Source organism: Somniosus microcephalus, chromosome 3, assembly GCF_052327205.1.
Source record: "Somniosus microcephalus isolate GS21.2 chromosome 3, FLI_Smic_1.0, whole genome shotgun sequence".
Taxonomy (NCBI): domain Eukaryota; kingdom Metazoa; phylum Chordata; class Chondrichthyes; order Squaliformes; family Somniosidae; genus Somniosus; species Somniosus microcephalus.
Window position 1 is genome coordinate 136,072,468 of NC_140989.1, and position 14,788 is coordinate 136,087,255.

The 14,788-nt window shown below is 41.4% G+C and overlaps 1 protein-coding gene across 1 annotated transcript in view; it reads left to right on the forward strand.

Annotated features, from left to right (window-relative positions):
• Positions 1-14,788, forward strand: part of esf1 (ESF1 nucleolar pre-rRNA processing protein) — an 80,352-nt gene that overhangs the window by 38,899 nt on the left and 26,665 nt on the right. Inside the window, exon 10 of the mRNA XM_085981649.1 lies at positions 14,018-14,160. Coding sequence (XP_085837775.1) covers positions 14,018-14,160 — 143 coding nt within the window. The remainder of the gene's footprint in view (positions 1-14,017; positions 14,161-14,788) is intronic.

Sequence of the window (14,788 nt, forward strand, 5' to 3'; positions counted from 1 at the left end):
TGGTGTATTTGGACTTTCAGAAGGCTTTCGATAAGTTCCGCGATAAGAGATTAGCGTGTAAAGTTAAAGCACATGGGATTGGGGGTAAGGTACTGACTTGGATAGAGAACTGGTTGGCAGACAGGAAGCCAAGAGTTGGAATAAACGGGTCTTTTTCCGAGTGGCAGGCAGTGACTAGTGGGGTACCGCAGGGATCGGTGCTAGGATCCCAGCTATTCACAATATATATTAATGATCTAGACGGGGGAACTAGATGTAATATCTCCAAGTTTGCAGACGACACAAAGCTGGGTGGGCGTGTGTGCTGTGAGGAGGATGCAGAGAAACTCCAGTACGATTTGGACAGATTGGGTGATTGGGCAGATGCATGGCAAATGCAGTATAATGTAGATAAATGCCAGGTTATCCACTTTGGTGGCAAAAACAGGAAGACAGATTATTATCTGAAAGGCAATAGATTGGGAAAAGGGGAAGTGCAACGAGACCTGGGTGTCCTTGTGCACCAGTCGCTGAAGGTAAGCATGCAGGTGCAGCAGGCGGTTAAGAAGGCAAATGGTATGTTGGCCTTCATAGCGAGAGGATTTGAGTACAGGAGCAAGGAAGTCTTGCTGCAGTTGTACAGGGCCTTGGTGAGACCACACCTTGAGTATTGTGTGCAGTTTTGGTCACCTTATCTGAGGAAGGATGTTCTTGCCATGGAGAGAGTGCAGCGAAGATTCACCAGACTGATACCTGGGATGGCAGGAATGACGTATGAGGAGAGATTGGATCGATTAGGCTTATATTCGCTAGAGTTTAGAAGAATGAGAGGGGATCTCATTGAAACTTACAAAATTCTAACAGGACTAGACAGACTAGATGCAGGAAGGATGTTCCCGATGGCCAGGGAGTCCAGAACCTGGGGTCACAGTCTAAGGATAAGGGGTAAGCCATTTAGGACTGAGATGAGGAGGAATTTCTTCACCCAGAGTGTTGAACCTGTGGAATTCTCTGCCACACAGGGCAGTTGAAGCCAATTCATTAAAAATATTCAAGAAAGAGTTGGATATATTTCTTGAGGCTAAAAGGATCAAGGGATATGGGGAGAAGGCAGGGATAGGGTACTGAATTTGGATGATCAGCCATGCTCTCATTAAATGGCGGAGCGGGCTCGAGAGGCCGAATGGCCTACTCCTGCTCCTATCTTCTATGTTTCTATGTCCCTTCCTATTTCTGTAACCTCCTCCAGCCCTACAACCCTCTGAGATCTCTGCGCTGCTCCAATTCTGGCCTCTTGCACATTCCCGATTTTAATCACTCCACCATTGGTGGCCATGTCTTCAGTTGCCTGGACTCTAAGCTCTGGAATTCCCTCCCCAAGGCTCTCCACCTCTCCTCCTTTAAGATGTTCCTTAAAATCTGCCTCTTTGATCAAGGTTATGGTCACCTGTCCTAACATCTCTTTTTATGTGTGGCTCAGTGTCAAATTTTGTTTGATAATGCTCCTGTGAAGCACCTTGGGACATTTTACTACGCTAAAGGCGCTATATAAGAACATAAGAATTAGGACTAGGAGTGGGCCATAAGGCGCCTTGAGCTTGCTCCCGCCATTCGGTAAGATCATGGCTGATCTTCGATCACCACTCCACTTTCTCACCCAATCTCCATATCCCTTGATTTCCCTAGAGTCCAAAAATCTATTTTGCTGTATGTTATAATTGGCAGCATAATTTATCTAGAAAATGGATTAATATTTGCAATAGGGCAGTTTAGGATATCTTATTTTATCTGAGGAAGGATGTTCTTGCCATGGAGGGAGTGCAGCGAAGATTCACCAGACTGATACCTGGGATGGCAGGAATGACGTATGAGGAGAGATTGGGTCGATTGGGCTTATACTCGCTGGAGTTCAGAAGAATGAGAGGGGATCTCATTGAAACTTATAAAATTCTAACAGGACTAGACAGACTAGATGCAGGAAGGATGTTCCCGATGGCGGGGGAGTCCAGAACCAGGGGTCACAGTCTAAAGATAAGGGGTAAGCCATTTAGGACAGAGATGAGGAGGAATTTCTTCACCCAGAGAGTGGTGAACCTGTGGAATTCTCTACCACAGAAGGCAGTTGAGGCCAATTCATTAAATATATTCAAGAAGGAGTTGGTTATATTTCTTAAGGCTAAAGGGATCAAGGGATATGGGGAGAAGGCAGGGACAGGGTACTGAGTTTGGATCATCAGCCATGATCTCATTGAATGGCGGAGCAGGCTCGAGGGGCCGAATGGCCTACTCCTACTCCTATCTTCTATGTTTCTATGTACAGTTTCATGAGTGTCAGTCACCTTCCAGAACCTTGTCCAAATAGCCATTATTCATGCGTGAGCTTGGATTACAAGTATTGGCAGGCTATTCAACTGTGGGGAAAGGGCATCACAGAAAGCTCAATCTTATCCTTCTCCGGTGTTCATACACATAAGCTTCAAGTAAGGATCACTGAACAGTGAGCAGGAGCCATTTTTTTCCTTGCTGAGATCTTTATTCCTCTCTATGTCTTAACCAACTGAACCTTTGAGGAGCAGTACTCCTATCTTGGGAAACACCAGTTGACTGGAACCCCTCTCATTCCTCAATAGACCCTAAAGTAAGATTGTCTACTTCTGTATCATGACTCACCTGGTAGTCTGATCCAAAACTCACTGAACTTCTTAAAGCATAATTGATCGACTGCTTGCCAGATATGATTTTGACTTGGACCTAGAACCCCCCACAGTTGTGAAACATACAACTTAACTCCCATGTTTCCCAACTGATTGCTATGTTTGGTAGTTAAAGCTGGTCTTCCTTTCAGTTGAAGATGAGATGAATCGTGCTTTGGAGCTTTTTCAGCAGTTACTCTGGATAAAAACCACTCCTCCTTCAGCCAGCAGGTGTCATCATGACTACAAATCTTATCCTGAGACCACAAATGGACTGAGTTTGATTTATTCATTCAGCCATATGTTTAGAGGCATGCAGGCATTTCAGTTCCACGCCATGAAGGTTGAGCAAAAAAATAATATACTTTATTGTGCCTGCTTCTACATGCAGAATGAGGCACTTAAAGTAGGCACCACATCGCAGTAATGTAGGGCCTTCTAATTTTTTTTTGCTGTTTGTTTCCTTGTGGATGCATTTTTCCCTGTGTGTGCTATTTGTTGGAGTATGAGGAAAGGTGTACAGAGGAGGCTAAACAGTCTGTGTGAAGTTTATTTAACTCAACAGATGGATTTTCTCTGAAATAAGGTTCAAAAGTTTGCTTTAAAAAGGCAGAAAAGTTAAAGATTGTCTCCCATGCTCCTCCAAAGATTAATTGGAGCACTCCATCAACAGTTCAGTAACTGTTCTCTGATCAAGATGACTGATCAAAACCTTCAATGAGACTCTAATCAGAGATCTGAGACCTTGATCACTGACCATACATTGCAACCATTTGGTTTCCACAAGAAAACAACAAATTTCAAGTTGTATGATCCCACAGATGAAGTCGATAACACTCACCAAATAAATATATCGAGCAGAAACGTGATTTAATTCGACAGTACTTTGTTCTTGAGATATTATAAGGGACAGTTTGCTTTGTTGCATTTAAAACCATAGCGCTTTATTTTGCTGCTGTGCACATTATAGTCTGTTAAATTTGAGTTGTTAGCACTGCATATTGTATCTAAACCAACGTTTGTTTCTAAAACCAAAAGTTAATTGTTGGCACAAGCTGTCCTCAGTAACTTGACCATTCTCAGAAGGCATTTGATGAAGGTTAAGCAATGTCACGCATAACTTTTTTAAAAATACGTTACATAATGAATTTTGTCCCCTCAGCAGAGGACTTTTAAACTAATAATACTTAAATAAGATATAGGTCTACTTTTAATTGTGATTAATACTTTAACCCAGTTCTTGCTGCATTTTTCCCACAACAAGTCTCTGTGAATAGAATTTTTAACCTGACTCTTGCTAGACCAAATAAAAGCAGTCTTGTACTTGACTGATTGGCAGTGCACTCCCAGACCTCTGCTGATGTTGCTCTCAAACCATCTGAGATGATGTGCGCAAGAGCAATAGAACAGTGATCGTTATGGCTTTTTGCCCCCTAACCATAAGAAAACAGCTCATAACCACTTACTGTTTTTCCCCCTCTGCCCTCCAATTATTAATTACCCACTGCCCTAAGAAATGGCCATTTATTTGCTGCAATTCAGAGTTGCTTTTGGCATATTTACGTCTCTTTTCTCTGAATTTATTGGGGGGGGTTTTGTTGTTGAAACTAACCCAATTTGAACAGCTTGAGTCAGTGGGTAGTGCTTTTGCCTCTGAAGCAGTGACTTGCTGGGGCCAGCTGTCCTCTGGTATTTTGCTCAAATGGCCATTCTTCATGTATGAGCCTGGAAGGTGAATATAGGCTAGCTTTTTGCTTAAGGGAGGCAAATGGGTATGATCTTATAGCCATTACAGAGATGTGGTTGCAAGGTGACCAAGGCTGGGAACTGAATATTCAGGGGTATTTGACATTTCGGAAGGATAGGCAGAAAGGAAAAGGAGGTGGGGTAACTCTGTTACTAAAGGATGAGATCAGTACAGTAGTGAAAATTTATTTTGGCTCGTAAGATCAAGATGTAGAATCAGTTTGGGTGGAGATAAGAAATAGTGAGGGAAAGAAGTCACTGGTGGGAGTAGTCTATAGGCCCCCTAACAGTAGCTACACTGTAGGACAGAGCATAAATCAAGAAAGGTACTGCAATAATCATGGGCGATTTTAATCTTCATATAGATTGGACAAATCAAATTGGCAAAGGTAGCCTTGAGGACGAGTTCATAGAATGTATTTGGGACGGTTTCTTAGAAGAATACATTGTGGAACCAACCAGGGAACGGGCTATTTTTGACCTGGTAATGTGTAATGAGACATGATTAATTAATGATCTCATGGTAAAGGATCCACTAGGGAAGAGTGATCATAACATGATGAAATTTCACGTTCAGTTTGAGGATGAGAAACTTGGGTCTGAAACTAGTGTCTTAAACTTAAATAAAGTCAATTACAAAGATATGAAGGCAGAGTTGGCTAAAGTGGACTGGGAAAATAGATTAAAAGGTAAGAAGGTAGATAAGCAGTAGCAGATATTTAAGGAGATATTTCATAACTCTCAACAAAGATATATTCCATTGAGAAAAAAAGACTCTATGAGAAGGATGAACCATCCGTGGCTGACTAAGGAAGTTAAGGATGGTATCAAATTGAAAGAAAAGGCATACAATTTTGCGAAGATTAGTGGTAGGCCAGAAGATTGGGAATTTTTTAGAAACCAGCAAAGGATGACTAAAAAAATAATAGAGGGAGAAAATAGATTACGAGAGAAAACTAGCAAGTAATATAAAAACAGACAGTAAGAGCTTATACAAGTATATAAAAAGGAAGAGAGTAGCTGAAGTAAATGTTGGTCCCTTGGAGGATTAGACTGGGGAATTAATAATGGGAAACAAGGAAATGGCAGAGACTTTGAACAAATATTTTGTATCTGTCTTCACGGTAGAAGACACTAAAACCATCCCAATAATAGTAGATAATCAAGGGGCAAAAGGGAGGGAGAAACTTAAAACAATCACTATCATTAGAGAAGAAGTACTAGGTAAACTAATGGGACTAAAGGCTGACAAGTCCCCTGGACCTGAAGGCCTGCATCCTAAGGTCTTAAACGAAGTGGCTGCAAAGATAGTGGTGCATTGGTTGTAACCTTCCAAAATTCCCTAGATTCTGGAAAGGTCCCAGCGGATTGGAAAACCGCAAACGTAACGCCCCTATTCAAGAAAAGAGGGAGACAAAACAGGAAACTATAGGCCAGTTAGCCTAACATGTCATTGGAAAAATGCTGGAATCCATTATTAAGGGAGTAGTAGCAGGACATTTAGAAAATCATAATACAATCAAGCAGTCAACATGGTTTTATGAAAGGGAAATCGTGTTTGACAAACTTATTAGAGTTCTTTGAGGATGTAACAAGGGAGTGCAGTGAAGGTTCACCAGACTGATTCCTGGGATGGCAGGACTGTCGTATGAGGAGAGATTGGGTCGACTAGGCCTGTATTCACTAGAGTTTAGAAGAATGAGAGGGGATCTCATTGAAACGTATAAAATTCTGACAGGGCTGGACAGACTGGAGGGTGCAGGGTAGGACATTTAGGACTGCGATGAGGAGAAATTTCTTCACTCAGAGGGTGGTGAACCTGTGGAATTCTCTACCACAGAAGGCTGTGAAGGCCAAGTCACTGAATATATTTAAGAAGGAGATAGATAGATTTCTAGACACAAAAGGCATCAAGGTGTATGGGGAGAGAGCGGGAATATGGTATTGAGATAGAGGATCAGTCATGATCATATTCGAAGGGCCGAATTACCTACTCCTATTTTTTTATATTTCTAGGGTGGATCAATGGGGAACCAATAGAGGTAGTGTATTTGGATTTCCAAAAGGCATTCAATAAGGTGCCACATAAAAGGTTATTGCACAAGATAAGAGCTCATGGTGTTGGGGGTAATATATTAGCATGAATAGAGGATTGGCTAACTAACAGAAAACAGAGAGCCGGGATAAATGGGTAATTTTCAGGTTGGCAAACTGTAAGTAACGGGGTGCCACAAGGATCAGTGCTGGGGCCTCAACTGTTTACAATCTATATTAATGACTTGGATGAAGGGACAGAGTGTACTGTCGCCAAATTTGCTGACGATACAAAGATAGGTGGGAAAGCAAGTTGTGAGGAGGACACAAAGGGCTGGGTTTTCTCAATGGAGACGAGTTGGAGGCGGGACTGCTGCTTGTCGGGTCTATGTTCCGCCTCCATTATCTCTGGCCAACCAGCAGAATTTTCCCCTACTTGACCTTGTTAAGCCCGCCCTGCGGGCTCAGCAGGCCAATTAGGGGGAAGTCACTGACAGAGCACGTCTGACGTGCCATCTGTCAAGACTTCTTGAAAGAAGAAATGTCAGCATTTGACAGCTCTGTGACGCTGTCAAACACTGACATTCTCTGTAGTTTGATGAGTCCTTGTGTTCAGGACTCATCAAACCTTTCAACTTTGTAGATTTTAGATGACTGTTGGTTCGGAGGGTCCAACAGCCAATCTTGAAATCGACAAGGAAGATGCCGGGACTCCCGATCCAGAGCGGATGAAGGCTGTAGGCAGAAACCAAGGTAAGTAAACATTTTTTAACACTTAACACCCACCTTACATACTTACCACTCCATACTTGCACCCATCACTCACCTCTACATCTTACTTTCAGGTCCCTCCAACCGCCGCAGACCTCCTACTCGACTCCTCCAACCTGGCGGGGTTCTCTGAGGTCGGGAAGCCTTCACCTGAAAAGGTAAAATGGGACTAATCCTTTTTTCTGCCTGTTAACTACCTGTTAACAGGCAGTTAAAAGGATTTAATCCCTTTCCTGCCTGGGACCCAAAGCAGCACATTTTCCCGCCACCTGGCAAAAGGGCACGGAGGCAGGATGGGGGCGGGTTTGCCATCCTCACCCACTTTCTGCTACTTTACTGACAGTCCCACCTCCTCGGGGCTGAGAAAATCCAGCCCAAAGAGTCTGCAAAGGGATATAGATAGATTAAGTGAGTGGGCACAAATTTGGCAGATGGGGTATAATGTGGGTTCATCCACTTTGGTAGGAAGAACCGAAAAGCAAAATATTATTTAAATGGAGAGAGACTACAGAATGCTGCGGTACAGAGGGATCTGGGTGTCCTCGTACATGAAACACAAAAAGTTAGCATGTAGGTACAGCAAGTAATCAGGAAGGCAAATGGAATGTTGGCCTTTATTGCAAGGGGGATGGAGTATGAAAGTAGGGAAGTCTTGCTACACCTGAAGTACTGCATACAGTTTTGGTCTCCTTATTTAAGGAGGGATATACTTGTCTTGGAGGCAGTTCAGAGAAGGTTGTCATATGAGGAAAGGTTGAGCAGGTTGGGTCTATACTCATTGGAGTTTAGAAGAATGAGATGATCTTATTGAAACATATAACATTCTGAGGAGGCTTGACAGGGTAGATGCTGAGAGGATGTTTCCCCTCGTGGGTGAATCCAGAACTAAGGGGCATAGTTTCAGGATAAGGGGTCGCCCATTTAAGACAGAGATGAGGAGGAATTTCTTCTCTCAAGAGGGTTGTGAATCTTTGGAATTCTCTACCCCAGAGAGCTATGGAGGCTGAGTCAGTGAATATATTCAAGGCGGAGATGGACAGATATTTGAGCTACAGGGGAGGCGAGGGATATGGGGAACAGGCAGGAAAGTGGAGTTGAGGCCAAGATCTTATTGAATGGCGGAGCAGGCTCGAGGGGCCAAATGGCCTACTCCTCTTAATCTTATTTTCTTATGCCCAGTCTGGCAAGGGTTCTTGTTTGACAACAAGACGGTGGTTGCGGGGGCAGGGGGTGGGGAGGAAATGGTTAATGTGTTCTCAGCTTTATAATTCTAATCATGACAATTTAAAAAGAAAACCAACGCAACCATTGCTACTCTAACATTCATTGATCACCTGTGTTAGAATTGCTAGACACAGCTGGTAAAAACACAACAGAATGACTCGTATTTAGTGCTATTCTATTACTTTTGGCATTGAACTGTCAATAGGAAGTAACAACATTTGGGATAGATATTGGGGAATCAAATTTGTTGTTTAATTCTGCTAAGCTAAGGAAATTCTCCAGTTGGGGCATTTTGCCAGATTTGAAGCATTTTTTAATTGCTAAGATTGCAGGAAATTCTAAAGCGAACTATTCCGCCGCAGTTAAGAGCTGATAAAAGATCAAACCAATGATAAAAGACGTGAAGAATTGGTTTGTTAATCACAGGACTTGTTTTTTGCATTGTGTGCTAAATCCAATGCGTCCTCTGATCTTTAAATACATATGGTAAATATTCTGTGTAATAAAAGAAGGGCGTATGGTGCTATTCTAATAACTTGAACAACAAGTGAAAAAAATTGGCAACTACAGTAAGGTATTGGCCCAGAAATTCGGGTCGGGGGCTTCCCGCGGGTGCAAGCCCCCGACCTGCACTTACCTACCGCGCCGGCCGTTGAGCTGTGGGCCCGCGTGGGATTCCAATCCTGGGGCTCCTCCAACTGCCGGCGCGCAGTGCTTGCGTATCCCAGGGGCGCAGTTAGTTCGATGCGTATCCCAGGGGCGCAGTTAGTTCGATGCGTCCCCTGGGATCATGTGGGCCATGGAGAGCCAATGGTAGCAGGGAATGCTTCATTCATAAGTTTGACAGGACCTATAAATACTATAAGCCCCAAAACATCACTAAATCTTCAAATAATTTTTTTTTTAATCACGTTTTTAAAATAACTATAAATTACATGAAATAACTATTTTAAACAATTTAAATTTTTGAAAAATTAATTACATTTTCTAATGGGGCTAAAAATAAACTTACCTTTCTTTAAAGTATTTAAAAATAATAAACCTGTGGAAATTTTTTTTAAATTTTAATGAATTCTCCACTTGTAAAAAGCAGGCCTTTTTTAAAAGTGTAACTCCTGGAGATTTACCCTCCCGGAAAAACCTGGGGGAAAAAAACCGTAAGTTCGATGCGCACGCGCTGCCTCTCCTGCGCACGCGTTCCACCTCTTAACCCTTTCAGGGGAACGGAAGTGCCGGTTTCCCGCGCATGAGCAGTGCATGCACGAAACTGGCACTTCCATTCGGCTTACGGGTGAGTTCCCCATGCGTACTCGCCCGTGGAGACCCGAATTTTTGGGCCATTATGTTACAAAAATAGTCCATTGATGGTGATGTAGTTCTTTACGGTTATCTTTAGTTTATTTTTGCATTTGAGCAGTTTTATGAAATTCAACCCAGACAAATGCCCAACCTTCAGCTTCATGAGAAAAGTATACAGAATTTTGAACAGTTTTTCTGCTTCCACAAATTGTTAGTAGGACATGCAATGACAGACAGGACGCCCAAATCTAGAAATGTTCCACTTAAAGACCTTGATGAAAACTGACTTAATTTATCACTTGTTTGGAGATTTGCTTTCCATTGATACCTATGTCAGCAACTGCAGTATATAAAGTAAATAAATTATCACCTTTTCCACTTCGCCTGCAGTATATGTCTATAAAGCAGTGGAACTGGTTGTTGTACCAATAAGCTGCATGATGGAGTTGTGTGTTCCAGTTTACACTTCTCTTGTGCTGCTCTTGTGTCTTTAGATGATCAATTCAAAACAAATATTTGCAAGGGCCTGAAAAGTTTGCTGGCTTGCACGCCACAGCCAATCAAGAAGGTATCATGGAGAATCCAAGTGGGCAGGAGCAAATAACTCAAATGGGGGAGCGAGTTATTGAATTTAAATTAAGTAATAATGTAAAATGTGAAAGTAGCAAAAATGTATCAAAGAATTTTGTGCCCCATGACCACAACAGTTTCGACTGCAAGATAATGGTCTCAAAAGTTGGAGCTTTGCACAAGACTGGGTTAGTACTGAAAGTCCCCGTAAATAAGACTACGGGAAACTTTGTGATATCCGGCACTGATGGGACCGAGCTGTTGCCGATCTGTCAAAACTGCCGGACATACAAAGTTAATGTTGAAGCATACGGAGGTTTTCATCTCCGTATCTGACAACAAACACTGTTGCTTAGCAACAGCTTCTAAACAGTCGGCTGCAGCTGCAAGCATCTCTAGCTGAAGCTGTTGCTATAGCTACAGACCTTGCAGTGCCTGACTGGGGAAAAAAAAGCAACGAGAACTAAAAAAGACTTATAGAAAACGGTTCCTGATTTTTGCCGTTAGATCGAGTATTCTGGACATATAACCTCCGGATAAACCAAAGTTTCCTGTACCTTTGCTCCCTGGACAGCAATTACAGTTAATTTTCTTGGCCCTTAGCTTGTAATGAGTTTAAAGAACGGTGTGTGGGTTGACTGCTATTTCTTTTTTTTATATAAAGTGTGAAATCCAGAACATTTATCAACCACTGTTAATTGATCTCTAGTAATAATGCAGTAACGATCTCCTGAATGATAACTTCTTGTGGACACAGTGCTACGATACAAAACCATCTTGATTTAAAAAAAACATTGTAACAACTTAAAAAAAGTAATAATGTGAAATAAGAAATAGCAGAGCAAATATTGAAATCTGCGCTCTCGGGGAATGTTTCTAAAATTCTTGCATTTTCTTCTGGCAGTGTATGCCATCTAAAGCCCCCAATCACAATACACTCTCGGGTGTCCATCCTATATTGGTAACTTCTAATGTTTGTTTTAATAAATTAAATGTACCAGATGTTAAAGCTAGAAGTGGGCATAGTGTTCAAATGAAAACTGCTGACTACAAAGTTTTTGACATCCATTGTGTCAGCTATAAAGCCTTCTTTTTGTCTTGGTCCAGCACACTTGGAATGGCAGCCAGTGAATTGATAGATTCACTAATTGTTGGATACAACACAAAACCCAGAATGAGCTAAGGACAGTAAAGCTCAAGTGCAGCTGATATAAATTATGAGATTTGTCTCTGCCTGGTGTTCAGGAAACATCAGACTGTGTAAAAATTAATGAAGTTCAAGGGAAAGAGGATGAAGGGATTGCAATTCAGAGATAAGTGAGCCATAGAGTAGGACCCTATGGTTCTATAGCAGCCAAAAAAAACATGCTTATCAAGGCTGGGAAAAGATCAAGGGATTGGTTGGGATGAAAGTCAGATTTATGGTTGGGAAAGGAATGAAGAACTGATGCTGATAAGACCATAGTTGGGCCAAAAATGACCATCCGATCTGTGAGGGTACATGCACAGTCTGTTGGTAATAAAATTAGGCCTGGTGATGAAACTTTATCCTATTTTGGAATAATAACTCAAATGTCTGTGCCAGTGTTGCAGAACTCTCAAAAATTGATGTCAATAAGTTACTGGCAATTTACCAGGAATTTCAAAAAATGTTGTTTTAGTTATCCAGTGCATTGAAAATTGTTTGCGAGATCTGAAAAGACTTGCTACTAAACTGTCATTTCCCACGTGTATATATATGTATTCCTGATTCTCTAACGGTGTTCAATAATTTGTGCAGTAAATTGCCTTGGAATCACCTGTGTAAAGGGACATAATTAAAATTTGAATGTGCAAGGATATGAGAATGGAGCTTAAAATCTTACGGCATTACAATGATAACTGAATAATCTACTATTTTGCACATGATTACATTACCAAAAGACGTTTATGTATTCACTATTATGCTATTTTAGATGAAAATTCAACTTTACTTATTAAATCAAGAGTTAGAAATGATCAGGAGCTTCCAAACACAAGTGTCAAATTTTTATTTTGCATTACAGGCTTTATTATGGGCTATCTCTCTCATGTTCATTATATAATACATTTCTGTTTAAGAATCGGTTCTTAATTGATAATCCGGAAAAACAATTTAGTTCTTGATGAGCCTAATGCAGATACAAAAACTGAAAATGCTGTAAGCATGCATCAGGTCAGTCAGCATCTGGGAAAACAACAGACAAGTTTCGGGCTCCAGCCATAATGGTAAATGATCGCACAATTTAATGGATGGATAGATGACTGAGGTAATAGAAAGAACTTGCATTAATATAGCGCCTTTCACAACCTCAAGATGTCACAAAGCGCTTTACAGCCAGTAAAGTAATTTTTGAAGTTTAATCACTTGTAATGTGGGGAAATGCGGCATCCAATTTGCGCACAGTAAGATCCCACAAAGAGTATTGTGACAAATAACCAGATAATATGTTTTAGTGATATTGTTTGAGAGATAAATGATGGCCAGGAAAACTTCCTTGCTCTTTTTCAAATAGTGCTATGGGATCTTTTACATCCACCTGAGAGAGCAAACGGGGCCTCAGTTTATTGTCTCATCTGAAAGACAGCAGCCCTGAAGTGTCGGTCTAGATTTTGTGCTCCCGTCTCTGGAGTGGGGCTTGAACTCAAAATCCTGACTCGGGTGACAGTGGTATCACTGAGTCAAGACTGACACCGAATCTTTACATCAGACAATGGAAAGAAGCATTAAAGACGTTCGAGAAACAATGAACATGTGAATAGCTATGGCAGTGAGAGGCACACCCAAGAAATAGATGAGGAAATGGGAGACACTGAAAGCCTGTAGATCAGGCTTGAAATTAAAATGGGGAACAGTGGTCTAACATTCTGGGTCTCCACCCCACTAACATTGCCCAGGGACCCCGAGGGAGGGTTGGAGTGCTTGCATGAGTGTGGGGCAACCATGCAAAGAAGGTGGGAGGGCCCAAAGGTGACCTCCCACCCTTGTTGTCATGTTCGATCATAGAGCCGGTGTCTTTTTGGAAGGGGCACCGAAAAGAAATCAGTTAGGCGTTGCATCCAGCTCCATTTAGGTCACAGGATCTGAGTGGGCCCTGGGTACTGCTGGAAGACCAGCCAGAAGGTAAGTGGTTATTGTGTACAGGACCAGCAGGATGCAGATTGAACGTGGAGGCCTCTGACTGCTGCTGTTGGACTTGGGGACAGGCCTGCACCTGGGGAATGGCAGGCTAATGCTATTGAACCCAGAAATCCAGATAAGTTTGTGTTATGTAGGACAAAGCACAGTTTGGGTGCCCTCCAACTGACCTGTGCCCTGGCAGAGCTATGGGGGAAGGAACATTGGATCCAAAATTAGATTAGTGATGCCAAGACAGCTAGTCACAACTGAGTTGATTCATCTTTCCAAATAGTGGGTAGTCTGCTTGATGGTGTGCACCAATCTTTTACTACCCATAATATTGATTTGTTTTTTGGCATGAGATGGTTAATCTATGTGATTGGTGAGCAGGATAACCCGCTTACAATTATTAGATTGTCCACAGTTTTCCTACGTATGTAATGTCCTTATGTGGTATAATTCTTTGATATATCATGATTTAAGGTGATAATTGAGTCTCCTTCAATCATCTGAGCATTTTGTATGTCCTGTATGCAATAAGAAGTGTTCCATCTTACTTCAGGTCTAAAAGAAACAACAGAAGCAATAGTAAAGAAGAAATTGGAGAGACATAACATACCAACACCGTGGGAACAGTACTTGGAGAAGCGAAAGGATAAGAAGCAGCAGAAGAGAAAGAAAAAGAACAAAAATGAAGATCAGGAGGTAACTGGTCATTTCTAACTTTGAAACTTTATTTCCTCTTTGCAGCGAAAGAGAGGCAAAGTAAGGATGTGATCTTTTATACAAACATAAAATTTCTGGTGAATAGCAAATATTGGCTGGTCCCCAAAGAGAGGTTTGTTTACTTGAAAACTGTATACCATGCTCAAATAATCTCTTTATTTATAACTTGGGCTTCAGTTTTTTTTAAAAAAGGCATTCTGTAATTTTTAATCTTCTTTTAACTGCCAGGGTAAACATCATTAAGAGTCTTCTGTGATTAAAGCAAAATAAACTTCTGGTTGATCCACCCAGAAAGTTGGAAACTAACTTTGATCATTGAAGTTTGTCAAGTATAGGAATGCGCTTGCATAATTTAACTGTTTGGACTTTTTTTTTAAACAGAAGTAAATATTGGATTAGTGTCTGGCACTTACTTGGTTCATGCTTCTAAACATAATTGTTGGTAAGATCTTTCTGTTGACTGGATGATGTGGATTATAATATGTTTCATGAAATTGTCCATTAACCCTGTGAAGATTTCAGCAACAAAATTCAAACTAACCAAACCATAGAATTGTCTAAATTAAGTGATGGCCTTTGGTTCTGTACATTTCTGTGATTCTGTATT